At 54.8% G+C, this 21,343-nt stretch overlaps 1 protein-coding gene across 1 annotated transcript; it reads left to right on the forward strand.

Moving 5' to 3' along the window:
- Window positions 1-5,322: 5,322 nt before the first annotated feature.
- SLC6A14 (solute carrier family 6 member 14) lies at window positions 5,323-20,580 on the forward strand. The gene is made up of 14 exons (XM_090059282.1): window positions 5,323-5,392; window positions 5,649-5,814; window positions 8,312-8,443; window positions 9,576-9,737; window positions 10,268-10,403; window positions 12,088-12,220; window positions 12,723-12,863; window positions 13,275-13,503; window positions 14,491-14,616; window positions 14,704-14,822; window positions 16,076-16,175; window positions 16,397-16,506; window positions 17,372-17,539; window positions 18,313-20,580. Exons 1-14 carry the CDS (start codon window positions 5,345-5,347, stop codon window positions 18,460-18,462), a joined length of 1,920 nt encoding a protein of 639 aa, XP_089915408.1. The 5' UTR covers window positions 5,323-5,344; the 3' UTR covers window positions 18,463-20,580.
- Window positions 20,581-21,343: the final 763 nt, after the last annotated feature.

Genomic DNA, 21,343 nt, shown 5'->3' on the forward strand with positions numbered 1-21,343 from the left:
GAACGAGAGGTTTCAATGCTCCAACCAGCCCGGTTGTGATAGCAGAGACTCGAGGGTGGGTTGAATTAATCCCGTTTCTTATTTCTGAGACTGCAGTAGCAGATGGGCCCAGAGTGCTACAATGAGGAAAGACCTCAATGAGGATGGAGGTGAAAGAGGTTAAGTAAAGTCCGACCCCTAAAAATGATAAGATAGGGTCCAGCAGAGCAGGTTAAAAATGACATGTGTTGGGTGCGGGGGCATTTTTGCACCGGAAGCTTTGTGACTTCAGAATGAAATGGTTCTGGACGTGCAACACTTCGTTAATCTCCATGTGCAATTACGTACCCACAGAGCGGCCGTGCCCGGGGGCCCAGATCCTCTCCCAGCTCAACGGAGCCATGACAACACCGACCGTTTTTTGACATTGGCTGATTAGGTTTCTGGAAGCTCTTTGCAAAGTTTCTGAACGAGGCTTCAGTGCAACTGCAACCTCGTTCGCAAACGCCGACTCTTTCCCTGCTTGGGATGAAAGCAAATTGCAGAAGTTTGGAATTTTCTGTGGTGTGGAAATAGCTTTTTCTGAGCGGCCCTGAAACACGAGGAATCGACGTGGCGATGGGGGAGGAAGGCCACGGACGTGCTGGAAGGGGAGGGGAAGAGAGGGCGGTTATGCACCTTCCAGACCGCCCTGGGCGCCGGCTTGCGAGCAGGTGATCCTGGAGGGGAGACTGCAACGGAAGCCCGGGTCCATTCCCGATCTCGCTTTCCTGCTTCACCTCAGCAGACCCGAAATGGGTCGAGATGGTTTCTTATACCCGCTTCTCACTGTCACGGCTCTTTATTTTGAGCTGCTGCTTTACCAGGATTTGGCCCTGCTGCGACAGCTCATTGTTTTCATGACAGACGAGTTTGGAGTTGTGCAACGATCCTGGGCCGTGCCCCGGCCGGCCCTATGGCTCTCTCCATGTGCTCGTTACATGGGACGCCCCGGGTTAGCTGGTCTCTCCAGTCGGCTCTGCCCAAAGTGCTCACAGCTGGGGCCCAGAGATACGTTCCCCCCCGGGCGCAGTATCCCATTTACGAGCACGCCCAGAGATGGAGAGCCCACCGCTTCTCCGCAGCGTGACCGCCCTCGTAGCCAGAAAGTTCCTCATCTCCAGCCTAAAACTCCCCTGCTGCAGCTTGGGGCCATTGCTCCTAGTCCTGTCCCTTTTGGCCACAGAGAAAAGCCCATCTCCATCCTCTCTGTCATCATGCTTCAGGGATTTATGCAGATGGTTTTCAAATCAGTGGGTTTTTTTCAGCTTAAATAACCCTAGTGCCTTAGGGCTAGATTTTTAAAGGTCTTTAGGAGATTGCAGATGCAAACAGGGGTCTAGAGGCGTTTTCAGAAGTGCTCCAACTGAGTTAGAAAAACTCAGCAGGGGCCTGTCCTCACCAAAGTACCCTTAAAACCTGCTCCTTCATGTGTGCTTTATGTTCCCATCTGTGAATGGAAGAGATGAATATTTACTGTGGTTTTAGTCGTTGCTGTTCACGAGGGGCTGGGACTTTACCAGCTAGGGCACCACGAGAGAGGCACGTCTTAACCATGTGCAGCCATCAGAAGGGATTGCCAAGGGGACTAGTGAACAGTATTACTTGGAGCATCTAAATCAAGAGGGGAAGCTTCCCTAAACCAGCTGATGGAGACCAACAGCATTCACTCGCATCATAAAAAAGACCAATATCCTGGGTGGCTGGCAGTCCTCGATGTACATCCCTGACCTAGGATGCAGGCATTGGGATGCTACGAGCATGGTGGTGCAGGCATTGGGATGATACAAGGGTGCTCGTGCAGGCATTGGGATGCTACGAGCATGGTGGTGCAGGCATTTGTATGATACAAGGGTGCTGGTGCAGGCATTTGGATGCTACGAGCGTGGTGGTGCAGGCACTGGGATGCTACGAGCGTGGTGGTGCAGGCATTGGGATGCTACGAGCGTGGTGGTGCAGGCACTGGGATGCTACGAGCGTGGTGGTGCAGGCATTTGGATGCTACGAGCGTGGTGGTGCAGGCACTGGGATGCTACGAGCATGGTGGTGCAGGCATTGGGATGCTACGAGCGTGGTGGTGCAGGCACTGGGATGCTACGAGCGTGGTGGTGCAGGCATTGGGATGCTACGAGCATGGTGGTGCAGGCTTTGGATGCTACGAGCGTGGTGGTGCAGGCACTGGGATGCTACGAGCGTGGTGGTGCAGGCATTTGGATGCTACGAGCGTGGTGGTGCAGGCACTGGGATGCTACGAGCATGGTGGTGCAGGCATTGGGATGCTACGAGTGTGGTGGTGCAGGCACTGGGATGCTACGAGCGTGGTGGTGCAGGCACTGGGATGCTACGAGCGTGGTGGTGCAGGCATTGGGATGCTACGAGCGTGGTGGTGCAGGCACTGGGATGCTACGAGCGTGGTAGTGCAGGCATTTGGATGCTACGAGCGTGGTGGTGCAGGCACTGGGATGCTACAAGCGTGGTGGTGCAGGCATTTGTATGATACAAGGGTGCTGGTGCAGGCACTGGGATGCTACGAGCGTGGTGGTGCAGGCACTGGGATGCTACAAGCGTGGTGGTGCAGGCATTTGTATGATACAAGGGTGCTGGTGCAGGCACTGGGATGCTACGAGCGTGGTGGTGCAGGCACTGGGATGCTACGAGCGTGGTGGTGCAGGCATTGGGATGCTACGAGCATGGTGGTGCAGGCTTTGGATGCTACGAGCGTGGTGGTGCAGGCACTGGGATGCTACGAGCGTGGTGGTGCAGGCATTTGGATGCTACGAGCGTGGTGGTGCAGGCACTGGGATGCTACGAGCATGGTGGTGCAGGCATTGGGATGCTACGAGCGTGGTGGTGCAGGCACTGGGATGCTATGAGCGTGGTGGTGCAGGCATTGGGATGCTACGAGCATGGTGGTGCAGGCATTGGGATGCTACGAGCGTGGTGGTGCAGGCACTGGGATGCTATGAGCGTGGTGGTGCAGGCATTGGGATGCTACGAGCATGGTGGTGCAGGCTTTGGATGCTACGAGCGTGGTGGTGCAGGCACTGGGATGCTACGAGCGTGGTGGTGCAGGCATTGGGATGCTACGAGCGTGGTGGTGCAGGCACTGGGATGCTACGAGCATGGTGGTGCAGGCATTGGGATGCTACGAGCGTGGTGGTGCAGGCATTGGGATGCTACGAGCGTGGTGGTGCAGGCACTGGGATGCTATGAGCGTGGTAGTGCAGGCATTTGGATGCTACGAGCGTGGTGGTGCAGGCACTGGGATGCTACAAGCGTGGTGGTGCAGGCATTTGTATGATACAAGGGTGCTGGTGCAGGCACTGGGATGCTACGAGCGTGGTGGTGCAGGCACTGGGATGCTACAAGCGTGGTGGTGCAGGCATTTGTATGATACAAGGGTGCTGGTGCAGGCACTGGGATGCTACGAGCGTGGTGGTGCAGGCACTGGGATGCTACGAGCGTGGTGGTGCAGGCATTGGGATGCTACGAGCATGGTGGTGCAGGCTTTGGATGCTACGAGCGTGGTGGTGCAGGCACTGGGATGCTACGAGCGTGGTGGTGCAGGCATTTGGATGCTACGAGCGTGGTGGTGCAGGCACTGGGATGCTACGAGCATGGTGGTGCAGGCATTGGGATGCTACGAGCGTGGTGGTGCAGGCACTGGGATGCTATGAGCGTGGTGGTGCAGGCATTGGGATGCTACGAGCATGGTGGTGCAGGCATTGGGATGCTACGAGCGTGGTGGTGCAGGCACTGGGATGCTATGAGCGTGGTGGTGCAGGCATTGGGATGCTACGAGCATGGTGGTGCAGGCTTTGGATGCTACGAGTGTGGTGGTGCAGGCACTGGGATGCTACGAGCGTGGTGGTGCAGAAATTTGTATGATACAAGGGTGCTGGTGCAGGCATTGGGATGCTATGAGCATGGTGATGCATTTTTTTTCTTGGAGGCTCTTTGCAGATGAAAATATTAGGAAGGTAGTTGCCTACACTGGTTGCAGGCACCTAGTACTTAGCTAGGTTCCTTCCTTCGCTTTCTTTGGAGTCTCTCCATGCATAAGGCCTGGCTTTTATTCTCATTAGGACCTGCTTTTTTTTTTTCTTTAATGCTGAATGTGCATTGAAAAGGAACTTATCAGGATACCTCCCAGGTGCAGGGCATTACATATAGCCCTGCCTTTAGGTATCTTTAACTTGCATAAAACATGACAGCAGCCCTTAATTAAGGAGAGGTTGCAGGGTGTTTAGCCCTGGTTGTAATTCCAAGAAACCCACAGCTGGGCTGGAGTCACTCCCGGATCGAAGACGACCGAGCTCGATTGCGAGGGACGGCGGCGGGGAGCGAGTGAGCAGAGCTGTGCAGCCAGGCACCCTCAGCTTGTCTCGTGGGTCATTTCAAAGCGACAGGCTCAGCTCAGGTTTGCCGGAAGATCTCATAAAGTTCAGGCACAGTTCAAACAAAGCGGGGGGCCGAGTACAGGGGAAACTTGGGCTGATTAATGAGCATACGCGATTGCTGGCCCGTGAACCAGGCCCCGGCTTGGAGTTCAGTTCAGGGTTCGGGGCTTGCGAATTGCGAGGGGGAAATGGCAAAGAGCTTGGCTGATTTTTTTTAAAGCTTTGGCCAGTTGCCAGTCTCTTGCGTGTAGGAGAGACGTGTGTGCAACCCACTCTCATCAGGCTCTTTTCAAGGAGCTTGTCCCTGTCCTGGAGCTGTTTTTGCTTCCTCGGCCGGTCTGCCTCCATCCCTGCTGCCCGCTTGGGCTGTGGCGGAGGGGTTTCACAGGTGGGGCTTGCGGGCTTTGCAAAGGGACTATTGGCATCAGCTCTCCTTGAGCTTGAATCCCCTTGCTGCTCGCCAAGTTTGGGGGAGAGGCGTTGGGTGTGGGAGGCTAGAGGGTCTTGCCTCTTTGCTCAGGATCAAACCGGTCACCGGATCTGGGCAGGAAGATTCCCCCAGGATGGGCACAGACTGGGGGCCTTTGCCTTCCTCTGCAGCCTCTCCCTGGGATGTCTGCAGCGCATCGCAGCAGGTGGATGCGGGGCAGGGGTGGGTGGCTGTGCACAGAGGACCGTCCTGACACCCCCAGAGGCGCCTGTTGCCCCTCCTCTGAGAAGGGGGAGGAAAGGCCTGGGGCGGGGCGGGGTGGGGTGGGGAGAAGCCGGGCAGGCGGGCTGGGCTCGGCGGGGGGTTCCCAGGTGCGGGGCGGGGAGGGCCCGGGCTCTCGGCTCCACCTGGCCCGGCCCCGGATGCGGGCGGGGCGGCAGGATAAAGGCCTGGCCCGGGGAGCCGGCGCAGGGAGCCGGGCCAGCAGAGCCAGAGCATGGGGCGGCTCCACCTGCGCGGCTGCCTGGGCTGCGGCACCAAGGAGGTAGGGGCAGGGGATGCTCAGCGGGGCAGGGCGAGGTGCGGCCCAGGGAGACGGGGCGCGCTGGGGCAGGTGCACCCTAGGGGGCTGCGCGCCTGGGCAGGTGGGTCCCAGACAGCGCGCGCGCCTGGGCAGGTGTGGGACGGATGGGGCGGGGGCGTCTCGGGGGGCGCGCGCTCCTGGGGCGGAGCGGTGGGCAGCCGCTACCCCTGGCATCCCAGGCATGTCTCACCACCCTCCTGGTTTCTCCCCCCCGAAGGACTTCACCCTGTCCGGCGCGACGGAGAAGGGCGCCACGGGAGATGAGAACTCGGAGCGGGGCAACTGGTCCAGCAAGACGGACTACCTGCTGTCCATGGTGGGCTACGCCGTGGGGCTGGGCAACGTGTGGCGCTTCCCCTACCTGACGTACCAGAACGGAGGAGGTAGGGCGTCCCTGCGGACGGGGTGCGCGTGCCTGGGACAGTGTCGCCGCTCTAGCGTGAGCTGGTGCTGCCTGAGGGCCCCGGGTTTGCACCGGCTCGGTCAGTCCAGTCCCCGCTCTCCCATGCGTGGATATACCGCCCCTCGCGTGCGTTTATCCAGCTCACCCGAAACCGCGTTGAGGATCCGCTGCTCCCCTAAGGCGGCCGTTTCACAAACCTCCAAGTACCTTAGCCGGCGCCTTCCTTGCCAATTCTGTGCCAAAATCATCCACCGCCTTCAACAGCTCTTCTCCCCCCCGGCGTTCGCTGCCATCCTGTATTTATCCAGAGCGGTGGTATCCCCTCTCAACCTTTGTTTTGCTCAGCTGAACAAGCTAAGCTCGGTAATTATCCCGGGGAAAATGAGTGATGTCTGCAAGCGGCTCAGTGAGCTGAGGCAGCGCCAGGACCAGCACCTGGATCTTCCGGTTTCCAGCGCGGCGCCCGGCTTTCCCAGCCGGTCCTCGGCCGCCCAGCAAACAGCGTGTTACTTGTGGCGTCCCTCGGCCTGGCAAGCGCGCGGTAGGGCTTCTTGCCCTTCGTGCCGGGAGAGCGGTGATGTGAGAGCAGGTGAGCTCAGGTGTCCTGAGCGACTTGAAAGAACAAGGGGAGACATAGCTGTGGCGTGGCACAGGATGAGTGACACGACTTTCTGGGATGGTTGGTATGGAAATAACCTCCTCGTGGCATGTTTTTTTTGGCTTGCTGTCCGATGCAAAAAAGTTCACCCGCATCTACTCGCACCCCGCCAGGCTTTTCGTGGGAGTGCAACAGGCTGAGCGAAGGGGTTTGTGCCAGTCGGTCCAGCCCGTGTTTGTTCATTTTGAAGGGCCTTTTTAACGCTCCTTCTCCCCCATATCGGGAGCAAAGCTAGTTTGTCCTGAATGGCGAATAAGAACAAAGAGTTGCGTCTTACTCAGCACCGGGCTACAACTGTGTGGGTGTCACGGCAGGTCTTCCACAGCGCCGTGCACTTGGCATGCCCCGGAGAAATGATCTCCCAGGTCCCTTCCAGCCCCGACCACTGTGGCACTCCCAGGTGAATCTCGTGGCTGACTGCGGAGGCAGGCTGGGCCTGTTGGGCATGCGTGGGTCCGCTTTCCCGGGGCAAGAAGGGGCGTTGGTGCAAGACCTTTCATTGGGACCTGCAAGGCCACTGGCTCCCATTCAGCAGGGCAGTTCAATGTACGCCTGCCTTTAGATAGGCGAGCCGTGTAGCCGAATGAATGGGAGTTCGAAGTGAGGCGTGTGCCTAAGCATCCTGTCGAACTGGGTTTTGAACGGCATTGCAGGTGAAGAGGAAAATTAGGGGAGCTGTTGCACACGTGCCTATCAGATAGTGTCATGTGGCCTCACACCTGTGTGAACACACGCAAGCAAATCATATTAAATGCAACTTGATCTCACCGACATGCATTTGCGTACAGTGGGTCCAGCATTGTCAGCTCAAACCTCTGTGAAGTTCAAGGAAGGAACAGTTAATTTTTTTTCAGTTGCATTAAAAGCCATAAACTGCAGAAGAATGAAAACATTTTGAAGAATGAAAGTATTTTCTGTTTCTTGAGAGCAACACGTGTTGGGCAGATTTTTATCCTTATTATCCAGTAAAGAGACTTTGTCCCATTGCCTTTGATGAGTCAGTAGGCAAAGGAGAAACTGGGTCTTACCATCTCTATGGCTCCGTGCATTTGCATAGGACTGATGGAAATGAAAAGAGGAGCTAAGGCTAGATTTTGATAACTCAGCTTTTCTTTGTACGTGTGAAAACTGAACGTGCCGAGAATTATGGATGCAGTTGTGCTCTTGTATTTATTCATGTATGTAATGGATGTAATCTGGAAGTTAAATACCTCATTTGTGAGTGCAATAAGGCCCACGCTTTATTTTACTTAAATTATTTAAATTAAAATGGAAATGGCATTCATATTTGACACTGTGAAGCTGTTATTTTAAAATGCAGCGGCGCTGCTTTATAGTATCCCCTTAAGCAATTATGGAAAGCATAAATCATGTGGGGAAACTGGATCATTTGAAAACTGTTGTATAAATGTACAAATGCTATCGGTTCCCCTTTTGGATCAAAGTACCAAAGGCCCAGTTTTTCAGCCTTGAAGGAGACCGGCACTTAAATCTTGGCTGTTTCACTCTGGTATTTAAACTACACGGTGCAAGGGCTTGTTGTTTGTGAGACTCCCCCATAGGAAGAAGTGACCTGGTAAATTGGTGGCAGCTTTCTTCTGTGCAAGGGCTGAGCTGTGTATTGTTAACACTGATTTCACGCGGGTTGGGTCAGACCTCCACTGGGAATCCCTTTTTCCCCTGCAAACACTCGCGGCTCTTGCAGAGGGCACCTGTGACCCATCTGCTCCACTGGTGCCCAGTGCGTGTGTGCATAGACCTGAAAAGCGGTGGGATGGTGCTGAATACTAATGGTTTCCCTTTCCCTTTTTTTTTCCAGGTGCATTTCTAATCCCCTATACGCTTATGCTGGCATTAGCTGGCTTGCCTTTATTTTTCCTGGAGTGCTCCCTCGGGCAGTTTGCCAGCTTGGGGCCGGTGTCCGTGTGGAGAATATTACCCATGTTCCAAGGTCGGTGTTTTATTTTAACATATAGATTTTCTTTGGTTGCTCTTAACGGTCCAAAGTGGATTAATGATTTCCTTGCAAGGGCTAGTGTCATAAACAATGCGTCTCGCGCTCTTTCGTGGGGGCTCGGTGTGTGTTACACGTAACGAAACCCTAGTTACACACGTGGTGCCACATGCTATAGTGCCGAGCAGCCATTTTCTAGAGCTCCTCTAAAACCTAGCTGCTGTTTCTTGGCATGCTCAGCATTAACTCGATCACCTGCAAAGGATGCGCCAACCCTGCGGTTGATGCGTGACCCTGTGCAGGAGCTTTGCGTACCGGAGCCGTTGGGTCAGATGGTTTCTGTTGCAGCAGTAAGAGGGGATAGGTTTCTGTTTTGTGGGGTTTGTGCCCCCTGCAATAGGGGAAAGAGCCACACTTTTATGCTTCCCAGATGCAGGGTTTCCATGCAGGGGGGATTGGGATAGGTGGGCTAAATTCTGCCCTTGTTTATATCCATCCTGCGTCAGTGCAGGGGGACGTACCCGAAGGCATAACTGACCCTGCGTGTACTTGGGAGGCTTCAGATGGATTAAGGCTGGAACAAGAAAATGTATTTTCAACACAGCAGAGCTTCATTCTGCTGCTAGAAGAGAGCAAAGGGATTTTTATACAGATGATTTACTGGACACCCAACTTCCTTGTCCGCTTCTGCTTCACGCTCATGAAAAAATGCAAGCAAAGTCCACATTTGTCATGATAGGAAGAGCAGGAGGGATTAACCCAAAGGCACGTGGATGCACCAAATGTTAGGTGTGTAGGGGCCCGTGGATCCAGAATACCCTCAAACTCGCCCAGTCGCTTTCTAATGCCCCCAACATCTCCCTGCACATGTGGGCACCGCTCAATCCTGGGATGAGTGCATTGAGGCAAACGGTGCTCACTGGACGTCCCCAGACGGACACACTGCGCTAGAGGGCAATTGCAGGGCACGGAGCGCAAACCCGTCGACGCTGTGCCAGCCGTAGGGCAGTTGTAGGATTGTGAGCAGGCAGGGTGGAAAGTGAAGTCATGTTTTAGGGGCATTGACGATCCATGTTATTTTACACCGCACTTGGTTCTTGTGACAAAACTTCCCCTCTCTCTTTCCTAGGTGTGGGAATCACGATGGTCCTCATCTCAACCTTTGTGACCATCTACTACAACGTTATCATTGCCTATGCCCTCTACTATTTATTTGCCTCTTTTCAAAAAGTGCTCCCCTGGTCGGAGTGCTTTGAATGGGCGGACGCGAGGTGCGGCAGGAATCGCACAGGTACACTGCTCCGATGCCGACGTACCGGTTTGTCATTGTGGGCGATGCTCTGCAGTTTCCCAGCAAAGCCAAAGCCTGGGGAAGAAACAGCAGTAAGCAGAGGGTTGCCCAAAAGGCCACCTGGAAACCTTTCCTGAATTTGAATGGTGAACCAGTGATGTGTTGGGAACTTGGCGTGAACCCTCCTCTCTGCCCATCTGTCCTTCTTCTCTAGAAGAAAAGGTTTCTAAATTGGTGTGTAAATACCAACAATACTGCTCTCTGGTTTCATTAGGCTTCTTGACAAAGGGAGCGCCATTCTAAGATAAAACAGGCAGTTTTTAAACTTTATTGATTACTGAATCAAACCGAGGTCTCAGAGTGGCAGTCTGGGGCTCTTTCTAGTATGGCAGCTGGAATAGAAACTAAAGCCATAACTCCACAAAACAAGAAAGGGCAGAAAACGTGGCGTGTACAAATGCCCAAGGTGAACATAAAAGCTGAGAGCCTTTCCCCACTCTTCTGTATTAACAATCTCTCCCTTTCTCCAGTGAATTCGTGCAATGCTACCTTCGGCAACACCACCGTTCACGTCAACTCCTCCTTCCTCACCAACCACAATCTGACATGTCTCAACGGCAGCGTTATCTACAATAAAGTGCAGCTTCCCAGTGAGCAGTACTGGAAGTAAGTGTGCCAACCTTCTTACCACGAAAGCAAGTGCATGTCATTTGGTGTTTGGAAGTATCTTCCACGTAGGTTGTACCCCCGTTCAGAAATGGCTTCAGTTTATGCAGCACAGGCCACCCCCAAACAAACGTCCATTGCATCTGGCTCAATCACAGGGAGGTGCTAAAGGAATGACAAATAGCATCCTGGGAGATTTGCCCTCTCAAAGCCAGCAGTTCAGCAACTAAAGAGTACTTGGCACCCCAGCATCTTCAGCCCAAATTACTAGGTTCAAAAAATTCAGCCAGTCCACTTGCCTTTGACAGCTCTGTAATTACAAATCCCCATTCAGGATGCACTGGTATTTATAATTGCAGGTCTTGCATGTGCACGCCACGCACTTTAGGGTATGAGTCAGCGTCAAGTGCAACAGGGTTTCCACGTGACGAGCGAAGCTACTGGCTGCGCTTGGGTGTGCATCAGGTTGCACCTTGGATGGGCAAGGCTGAGCGAGCGCTGATGCTGCCAGTAGGGATTTAGGGCCTAGGGTGACCTGGAGAGGGACGGTAGCAGAGTGGCTGTGACTGGGGAAGCAGAGCCTTATTGCAGGCTCCGCCGTGCCATCAGCCCAGGTGCAAATAGGGACCTGGTTACATGGACTAGGGTCCAAGCCAGGCGTACACAGTGGGGGCTGCTGTGGTTTGCTGTTGTGCCTGAAGGGTGCCAGCTCGGTGGGCCACGAGTTCAAAGACACCATTCCCATAGCAGGAAATCCCATTGCATTGTGCACTTGTGAGGTATCTCTGCATTTGTCATCGCCGAGGCACCTAGGGTCCCAAAACCGAGATCACTCCCCATGCCATCCCTGCCACCACTTTCACCCCACTTGCTTTTCCCAAAGCCATGAGCTAAATCCCCAGCCGGCACCAATTGCTGCAGCTTCACTGGAGAGATTTCATAGAGAAGCTAGCTTGAACCTGAAACCTGGCTCTGCTTGTACAATGATCCTTGAGTTGGCCATGGATGGAGGAAGGGGCAGGGTTCATTGCAGATGTGGGGAAAACACAACCTGCTGTCTTCCAGCTGCTCTCAGCCAGCTCCGCTGCTCTGCTTTCAGCTTGTCCCTTCAGCCGGTAACCTGAATCGGCTTTGCTCAGTTAAAGAACAGCACGCTTCTGTCTATAACCTCTCTCCTGGACCCAGAGGAGGGTTAGGGCTAGGGAAAATCAGTGGTTTCTCTTGGCAACATCACAGAAACCAGCTTTCCCCTTGCCCCGAGCCCACCCCGGTGCTCAGGAACCACCAGGAGAGCGCTGCATGCAAAGAGGGGCTGGGAAGCGTTTCTGCACTAAGGGCCGTGATTAGCACGTGCCCCAGTCCCGCTGCAATCAGTTGCTTTGGTGGTTTTGCTGGTCTGATTCCTAAATGGATGCAGTGAAAAGAGCCCAGGCAGTCCTGGAAGAGGGATGGGGGCACCCAAAGGCAAAGAGCAGCGAGGAATACCCTCCGCCTTTGCAGTGCCATGGTCCCAGCTGTGCCCCGATGGCGATGGAGGCCCAGGAGCTCCAGGGAGACCCTTCTTCCTCATCCTCCTCGTCTCCGGACACGGCTTTGGGCTGTCCACCACTGAGCCCCGGGGCTAAGAGCTGCAGCTCTGCCTTCCCAGCGCGTTTACGCTGACCCCCCTGTTTGGTGCTTGCAGCAAAGTGGCTCTTCAGCGCTCGAGCGGGCTGGACGAGACGGGCCACATCGTCTGGTACTTGGCCCTGTGCCTCCTCCTGTCCTGGATAATTGTTGGGGCCGCGCTCTTCAAGGGCATCAAGTCCTCGGGGAAGGTGAGTGCGGCAGGCACGAGCCTGCGTGGGGGTGACCCCGACGTCACCGGGAGCGGGGTGCTGCGCAGGATCGGCGTCGGATGTGGCTGCCGCTCTGTGCTCAGGCTTCACCTCCCACTTGTCCACGTGGGGCCTTACCCCTTATGCAAACACACGAGCTTCTTCACGGGCGGACCTAGGATTTTGCAAAGTGGGGCGCAGACGCACCAGCGCACCCCCTGCCCCTAGATCCACCCCGAGCCTCTTTCTTCCCCAGGGCCAACTTGATTGGCACGGGGTGAGGGGCTTTTCCTGCCACATCAGAGATCCAGGTTCACTTCTTGCCTGCTCTCTTGCAAAGAAGCCGTGCATGCATATGCACCCGCACCCTGAAATACGTGTGTGCACACACCACGCCCTGTGAACACACAGGGTCCACCGCTACCTGCAGGTTATTAATACTTGCCTAAATCCTGCAGAGACGTGCTGCAAACTGATGGCCGCCTGATGTTTCTTTTGGCAGGTGGTCTACTTCACAGCCCTCTTCCCCTACCTCATCCTCATCATCCTGCTGGTGAGGGGCGCCACGCTGGAAGGGGCTATGGATGGCATCGAGTACTACATTGGGAAGCAGTCCAACTTCACCAAGCTGATGGAGGCAGAGGTGAGCCCCGCGGCCGCCTTCGAGCATGGGATCCACCTGTCCATGCAGCACCGCGAAGGGCGCAGCAGCCCTGTGGCATCGCAAGAGCAGCTTGCTCCTTGTAACCCTCCCACCTCCCCAAATCCTTATCTAAAATGATGCTAAACTTGCAGCAGCCCCTAGTTGTATGGGTGACCCGGGTCTTAAAAGTGCCCCTTCCCCAGGACTTCGCTACGGGATGGACGCGGGCTGGGGGCTTCTGGAGATCAGCACGGGGAGGTGCTGGCTTGCCTACTCTTCAAGCCTTTGGTCCCTCACACCAAGGTTCACACGTGAACACTGCAGCTCCCTCGCAGGCCACAGCGAAGGGTGTAGGACACGTAGCTACGGGTAAATAATGCAATCGCTGATGTGAAGCTGTTTGTGTTTTAGGTGTGGAAAGATGCAGCCACTCAGATCTTCTACTCCCTGTCCGTGGCTTGGGGCGGGCTGGTCGCTCTGTCCTCGTACAACAGATTTCACAACAACTGCTATTTCGATGCCATTTTTGTCTGCGTGACAAACTGCCTCACCAGCGTGTTTGCCGGCTTTGCAATATTCTCCATCTTGGGACACATGGCTTTCCGGGCGCAGAGACCCGTCTCGGAAGTGGTGGACTCAGGTAGGTTTGAAAGCCTCACCTGGTTTTCTCTGTTTTTTAACACCTGATTTGTCCTGGCGGGTGCAGCCAGCGCGTGGCAGGGTCAAGCACATCCAGCCCGTGGTGGATTGAGATCAGGAGCGCATGCTGTCCTGGTCCTCTGACGTTGGCTTCACGCTGCTTGGCACACGAGAGTTGTGCAAAAGCTCCTGCACGAGTTTCGCGTGCGCTTGCCGGTCTTTGTGCTTCTTAGCTGCTTCTGCAAGGCCCCCGCTGTCTAACAAATGCATCTCGACAGGAAGAGAGAGAGTGACGAACAGGGTGCTAGAAAGGGAGATCTGTCAAATGCAAAGATAGGTTTGATGCTGATGCCACTGAAATCAGTCAGTCTGCCAAGTTATAGGGGAAATCGAGCCCCGAAAGCTGGCCAGGGCACAAGGCCCACTGAAGCTGTCAGAAGAGGAGGAGATGGCAGTCAAACCCACGTGATTTCACCCCTCATCTCTTGAAGGATGGTGCAGCTGTTTGGCTTCTTTCTTCTTAAGCCTCTGCCCTAAGGATTGACCTCTCCAGGTGTGATGGGAAGTAATGAAACGTGCTGAGCGCATTGATGTTGTAGCAGACGACGTTACAGAGCAAGTTCTTGGGTCTTTGGGGGGAGAGATTACTCATGGACCAGGAGGCCTGGCCAGGAGTCCACTGAAGTCAATGGGAACCTCGCTACTGGTGCAATAAAAAGAGGAGTGAGCTGTAAGTCTTCCCTCACTCGGAGCGACCCGGTTAATCTGCACAAATAGCCTGACGCCAGACCACCTCCTGCTCTAGTTGTGGCCAACAGCAAAGCTTTCACTGGCGTCAGCGTGCACTCTTTACAGGGTGCAACCCGTACCCCTGTGTTTTCGCCAAGATCTGATGCAATTTTCCTTTATGTAAGCGGGGATAATAAATGAGTTGTCTTTGCATTAAACACCTTAGACTAATTGTGCATCTTGCTCTCCTTCCTTTCAGGGTTCGATTTAGCATTTGTCGCCTATCCAGAGGCTCTGTCCCAGCTACCAGTTGCTCCGCTGTGGGCCTTCTTGTTTTTCTTCATGCTTTTGCTCTTGGGTCTCGACTCTCAGTTTGCTACCATAGGTGAGTAGGAGTTAAAATAAAGAAATGCTTCCTTGTGAATGCTAATTGCATTTTGTCCAACCCATACAATTCTCTCTTCACCTGCAGAAACACTTACCACAACCATACAAGATGCATGTCCCAAGGTGATGAAGAAGCTGCGAATTCCTATAACCCTGGGAGTTTGCATAATCCTTTTTCTTCTTGGCCTCGTCTGCGTCACTCAGGTACGGCACCGACCCTTTCTCCGCGTTAGGCTTTGTGGTGCCTCAACCGGCGGGAGAGTTTGTACTAGACCATATACACACTTTCCCAGTGTGACAATTAATTTGTGCAGCCCTGAACACGCGGGCACCTACGTGCAGCACTGCAGGGATCGCAAGCAGCTATTGACTGCATCTTCTTGTTCAGAATTGATTACCCAACGGGACGGCTTTTTCGAACACTTATATTCGAGGCATAAAAAATAGAGAGCTGAAAGGCTTCTGTAGCTAGTTTGGCTGTCCCCTAAAAAGATATTTGTTATAATTTTTCAGTTCCTTAAATACATTTAAGTGGTTTTTTTTTTTTGAAGATGGACTGCGATGGTCTCATCTGAAACCACGGGTTTATATGTGTCATTGCAGTGGGAGTGTTGCTGCCACAAAAAGCAATAGCCCTAATGAACATGTTACGGTGTCATATTGTCTCCTTTGCCAAGGGAGGTTTAGGTTGGACATTAGGAAAAACCCTCTCATGAGGAGGGTGGTGAAGCACGGGAACAGGCGGTGCAGTCTCCATCCTCCGAGGTGTTTAATGCCCGGCTAGACAAACCCTTGGCTGGGATGCTGTAGTTGAGGCCAATCCTTTTTTGAGCAAGGGGTTGGACTGGATGTGCCCTCCTGAGCTCCCTTCAACCCTCGTTGTCTATGATTATATGATTGTAACTGCTACTGCTATATCACACTATTTGACACCAGCCATTTTCGATTCATGGTCATCCCCATGACGGTCAGGTGGGTCTTTTGTCCCTTTTTTCCCTCGGCCCAGGTGTACGTCATAGGATGTGAGTGGCCTGCAGCTGATGCTGTTGCTCCCTGGGCTGGAGCCACAAAAGCTGATGTCCAAACCGTGCGGGGTGCAGGTTGCTGCGAGGTGGTGGTGATTGCAGCCAGCAGCATAGCAAGCTCGTTCAGTGCCCAGGATTTGGGCAGAAGGGGGTATGCCAACCACTGCAGAGCAGGGCAGTATTTGGGGAAAGAAATGCCCGGGTTCTCTGCGCGGGGACTGCAGATGCTTCCCCACGCAGAGAGAGGGGGAGACCAGCCCCCTGGGCCCTGCGCGCTCCCCAGATACGGACCAAGGTGTCTGGCCAAGAGAAGCAGCAATTGCCTACAGAAACCTGCACTCCGCTAGCACGTAGCAGCCGAGATCCTCTTATTTCCTTAGAAAAGGTTACCAGGAGGAGGTGAGATGTGACCTCTTCCTGTCTGCATTGCAGGCTGGAATCTACTGGGTTAACCTAGTGGATCACTACTGTGCCGGCTGGGGGATCCTGATCGCGGCTGTCCTGGAATTGATCGGCATCGTCTGGATTTACGGTAAGCGACCTCCCCGGGGAAGCCAAGCGAGCACTGTGCTAGCCGGCCTGTCCTATCACAGGCATTTCCAAACTATGCCTATGGGAAAACATCTCGCAATATCCAAACGGGTAAAAAGGAAAAGGACGCCCTCCCTTCCCCTTCCCACGCCTTCTGCATACGGCGAACCCCGAGGGAAAGCCGACTGTCTCACGGCGTGCCGTTTGGTCACCTTTCTGCAGGAGGGAACAGATTCATTCAAGACGTGGAAATGATGATCGGGAAGAAGAGCTTCCTCTTCTGGCTGTGGTGGCGAGCGTGCTGGTTCATCATCACGCCGCTCGTCTTGTCTGTGAGTGTCAGCCCCACTTCGCGGCTGGGTCCTGGGCCCCGCGAGGCGGTTTGAAGGCCACGTGGGGCTGCGGTGGTCGTGGGAAATCCCATCCAGACTCGAGTCTGCTTCCCAAAAGGAAGCCTGCGTAGCAAAGCCCCCATCAGTACTCTCCGATCCGTTTCCGTCCGCTCTTCAGCGCGTGAACTTGGCTTTGCTTCTCTGATGCGGTTCTCCTGGCCTGTGACCTGGGGCGACCTCCGCTGCGGTCGGAGACCCCGTTCCTTGGGCGTCCGGTCCTGTCGCCGTTCCCCCCCGCCCTGTCGCGCGGATCTCATCTTTAACGCGCACATGGTGCTTTTTCCTTTTCAAAAGCCTGCTGCGCATCACTTTCTGGCAGCCACCCTCTGTCTAATCTCTCTAGGCGACAATGAAGGAAATGCTTAATATAAATGCCTGACGTGTGCAGGAACTCCTGATCTCAGCTCCTCCTCTCTTTCCCCGTCTCCTGTATATATTGGACCAGTAGTATGCATAGTCGGAGGTATTGAGTTGCCCTTGTCCATCCTCTGCATGTGCGTGCATGCATTGGACGTGGGGTCGTTGCTAGAGCTGCTCTAGCAACATAGCGATGAAAAATCGCACCGCGTGTTTGCATGTGTGTCCATGCATGCTTACAGGCTAGTAGCAGCATGATGGTCTGTATTACCTGACTATATTTGGGGAAGAAAGCTCTGAAAAGCAAGCCAGAGGCTCCTGGCAAGAAGCAAATGAGAAGGGTGTGGGAGTGGCAGGGGCCGTGCTGTAGCCGAGCTGGGAAGGAGTCCGCAGAGATCGGCCCCAGCTTGCAAACTCATTTCTTTCCCCGTGTCCTCTTTATTTGCAGGCCATTCTGGTCTGGTCGGTGGTCACGTTCTCAGCTCCCACGTACGGCACGGTGAAGTATCCTGCCTGGGGGAACGCTGTGGGCTGGTGCATGATCGCCTTCTGCATCATCTGGATTCCCATTTTTGCAGTCGTCAAAGTCGCGAAAGCTAGAGGAAACCTGTGGCAGGTAAGGGGAGCGGGGGCTGAGAAAGCAGGAGCCTCGGTTGTTCTCGCCACGTCCCACTGCTGTGAACTGGTGCATCGGGCTATGGCCTGATCCGTTCTCTGTCCCCGGGGCTGCGCGTGGGGCTCTGGCCTGTCACACGGACAGTGTCAGCCAGGCTAGGTGCCGCTTTGGTATCCTGGCTGGCTCATTTCATTTTGGATAATAAAATGATAGAAAATGAGGGTTGAAGGGAGCTCAGGAGGGCACATCTAGTCGAACCCCTGCTCCAAGCAGGACCAGCCCCAACGGCACCATCCCAGCCAGGGCTTTGTCTACCTGCAGCTTAAACACCGCCCAGGATGGAGACTGCACCGCCTCTCTGGGTAGTTTATACCAGTGCTTCACCACCCTCCTCGTGAGAGTTTTTCCTAATCTCCAACCTCAGCTTCCCTTGCTGCAGCCTGAGCCCATTGCTCCTTGTCCTGCCATCTGCCCCCACTGAGACCAGCCCCCCTCCATCCTCTTTGCAGCCCCCCGGGATGCGATTTAGTATAGGACTGCGGTGTGCAAATGAAAGGGACCATCACGGGTGCTTATGACTCGGATCCAAATCCATAGCTCGTATAGATTCAGACCTCTGAGTCTGGGACGGGGATGGGACGGGCGGTCATTATACTTTTCCTCACTGGCCAACCGGGAGCTAAAAATAAAGCCCAGCCTTTTGCAGAGCAGGGAAATGCACAACCTGCGTCTAAGGCAGTGGTCACTCCATGTGGTGTCGCTTTGCCTTCCAGCGCATCGCAACCTGCCTGCGGCCAGCTCCAAACTGGGGTCCTTACCTGGAATCGCACCGAGGAGAGCGATACAGCCACATGGTGGATCCCAAAAGGGAGAAGGACCACGAGATCCCGACGGTAGCAGGATACGTGTCCAAGCCTCAGTGAGACGCCAAGTTCCTCCTGCAGATTTTTAACCTGAATAGGATATTTTTAATGTTAGGAGCCAGTGATGCAAAAGAAGAGAGGAAGCCATAGTATTTATTATTAGCACTGAATGTTTGTGGAGCAACCAGTCATGGCCTGGGGCCTGGACCCTGGGAGGGCAGGGAAGTGTGTCCCAGCCTCCCCAGGAAAGAGGGGCTGGCTATGCCCTACCCGCCGTCCCGTGCAGCGCAGCACGCAGCTGGCCTGCAGATGTTGCTCCCGGCTGCATGGGGGCTGGGGCAGATGGAGCCGTGCTGCGCACACCACAGCCCAGACACCCCTCCTGCCTGCTCCAGCACCTCTCAAGGGGCGCCTGGGCGGGCTGATGTCCAGCCGCGTAGCCTGGGCACCGAGCATCGTTTCTGCAGTAGCGGGGCCCAGGGTTGGAGGCTGAGACAAACGCGTGTCTGTGGAGCTCACGTCTCCGATACGGAGCGGGGGGCAGCTGCCGTGCCCTGCAACGAGGGCACGATGCAGCAGAGTAGCTTTCTGCACATTTCTATCCACTGGAATCGCAAACGGGTCACCGTCCTGTTGCGCCAGCACAGTCGGGAGTCACCAACCTTGCACAGCTGAGTAAAAGGCAGGGTAGATTTGCACCTTCTAGGCTAAGCAAAGTAGATCACTAGATGCAGATGCATCTATAAGTATGTATAGATCTATATAGCCACATATATACAGACAGATCTATAGATATATCTGTGTTATATCTATATAACACACATATATCTCTATATTTGTGTATCTATTTTTATATATATATATATATAATTTCAGCTAAATTATAGTGTGTGTATCCATATAGATATCTATCTAGATAGATAGTGTTCACGGGTCTATTGATCGATAGATATCTATCTATATATATATAGATCCATGTAGATAATATAGATATCTATATACAACACAAGCTTTGTGAGCTGAAGCTCACTTCACCCGATGCTGCGAAAGGCCGTGCACAGAGTGGTGTGTAAAAGAGTGCAAAATTTGAACACCAAAGCAGAAAAGGGGGCAGAGGGGAGTTGAGGGGGCAGCCTGGGAGCAGCAAACATAAGCAATAAACCCTAGGACCCTGGTGTCTGATGAAGCGATCTGCCCATGCAAGGTTGCGCTGTACATGGATCTGTAGCTGCACGGGTTCGTCTATAAGGTGTGAATTGACCCGGCCGTCTGCACGACTTCAGACTGTAACACAACTAATGACGTCTGTCTTGCAGCTAAACCCGGAGCCCTCTTGCTACCCCCTGCACAGGGACGGCGGGGAAAGCGTTACCTGCGCCCCGCCGCCCTTCGTTCTCGTGGGGTACGAGGTCCCCTCCTCGTACGCAGTCCCACCCCGAGGGCCTAGGCACCACTTCAAAAGAGGGCAGCAGGAGGGTCAAATCATGCCTGATATTGGACTGGTGCTCAGTACTGGGGAGCAACGCATCGCCCCAAGTGGCGGCGGTGACTGCCGTCCTAGCCTGCCCGTACTCCCAGCTCCCCGCGCCCAAACCTCAGGTGTGCGGCACCACGAATCCTGAGGTTAATTTATAAACCCTGATGTTTTAAGTAAAAATCCTAGGAGAAAAAAGCCTTTTTGCTGGGTTTTCAGCATTTCTCTGTAGTCCTTGTCAGCTTTCCTCGGTATCGATCAAGGCCAGTAACTCCCTTCCCTTTCTGCATGACGGCACGTGACCACATGACTCCAGGGGCTGGGGATTTATGCCAAACAGCAAGTCTTGTGAGCGCTGAATTTGTCCATTCGTGTGATTTTGGCTGTGTCCATTTCCAAGGGGCTTGGCCTCACACAGGCTGCAACTCTACCGGCCCCGAACACCTGCAGTTTGGTGCTGCAGGATGGAGGATGTCTGCCCTGTCTGGGGGTGCGGCGGGGCCGCTGTATCTCTCCCCTTGTCGTTCCGGCTTCTTTGCAACAGCCTGGTGCAGATTTTCAGCTCGCTGACCCGCGTGGGTCCGTCTCCCCTAGCCCAGCTGGGCAGCGCTGGCCGGGCGCCGGCTGTGCGGTACAAACAGAGGTTCATTTTATACTGGCATTTTTGTGACAAATTAGCAAATTCAGGAAAATAAAATGCAGAGTTTGTAACATGGAGGGTTTTTTTGGAACCGGGAACATGAGGGGGGCTCTTCTCTCGCCTGCTGTGCACGCCGTCACGAGTCTCGGTCGGGTTTTCTCTGGGCGCTGGGGCGAGGGGAGGGACTGGCCACCCCGGGGCGGGGGTGTCGGGCACTGAGCTGAGGGCCCAGACCCCAGCCTGGCCGGTGCCAGCAGGGCAGGACGGGGCTTGGCTGAGATGCCCTGGGACGGCGGGCAGCTGCCCCCATCAGCAGTGGCGATCTCCATGGGAAAGGGCGATGCATCGCCCCGGGCTGCACTGGGAGCGAATCCTGTTCGACCTGGCAGGGACCGGCGGGGGGCTTCGGGGAAGGGCACTGCTCTGGAGAGCAGAGACGCTTGCTGCACTGGAGGTTGCCCCCGGAGCTCGGGCTTTCTCCGTGGCCACGCTCCCATCCCCGACGGCCCCCTTCTGCCGGGGCATCCAGGAGAGCTGAGTGGGCTGCTCCAGCCGTCTCAGGGAAGGAGGTGGGGAAGCCACCCCCTGCCCTGCTGAGGGCCGCAGCCCCTCGCTGCAATTCCTGGGGGAAGACAGGCCCTTCACGAGGCTCTAGAAACCCCCCAGCCGAGCCATGAGGAGCCCCCCATGTCTGCCCGGCCCCTGCCCCTGCCCCTCACCTGCTACAGTCACACAGAGCAGTGCTGGAGCCATCCCGTCTCCAGGCGGGCTGCTCCCCACAGAAGTGGGGTCCCCTGCTCCTGCCAGCTGAACTCAAAGGGGCTCAT

The sequence above is a fragment of the Crocodylus siamensis genome, chromosome 8, assembly GCF_052110815.1.
Source record: "Crocodylus siamensis isolate JL-2025a chromosome 8, ASM5211081v1, whole genome shotgun sequence".
In the NCBI taxonomy this organism is placed as follows: domain Eukaryota; kingdom Metazoa; phylum Chordata; order Crocodylia; family Crocodylidae; genus Crocodylus; species Crocodylus siamensis.

What these genes read in the sequence shown, in the direction of transcription:
- SLC6A14 (XM_090059282.1), top strand. Translation starts at nt 5,345, where the DNA reads ATGGGGCGGCTCCACCTGCGCGGCTGCCTGGGCTGCGGCACCAAGGAG. An exon ending in AATATTACCCATGTTCCAAG is followed by an intron (nt 8,444 to 9,575) that starts GTCGGTGTTTTA and finishes TCTCTTTCCTAG; the next exon opens with GTGTGGGAATCACGATGGTC. An exon ending in CGGCATCGTCTGGATTTACG is followed by an intron (nt 16,176 to 16,396) that starts GTAAGCGACCTC and finishes ACCTTTCTGCAG; the next exon opens with GAGGGAACAGATTCATTCAA.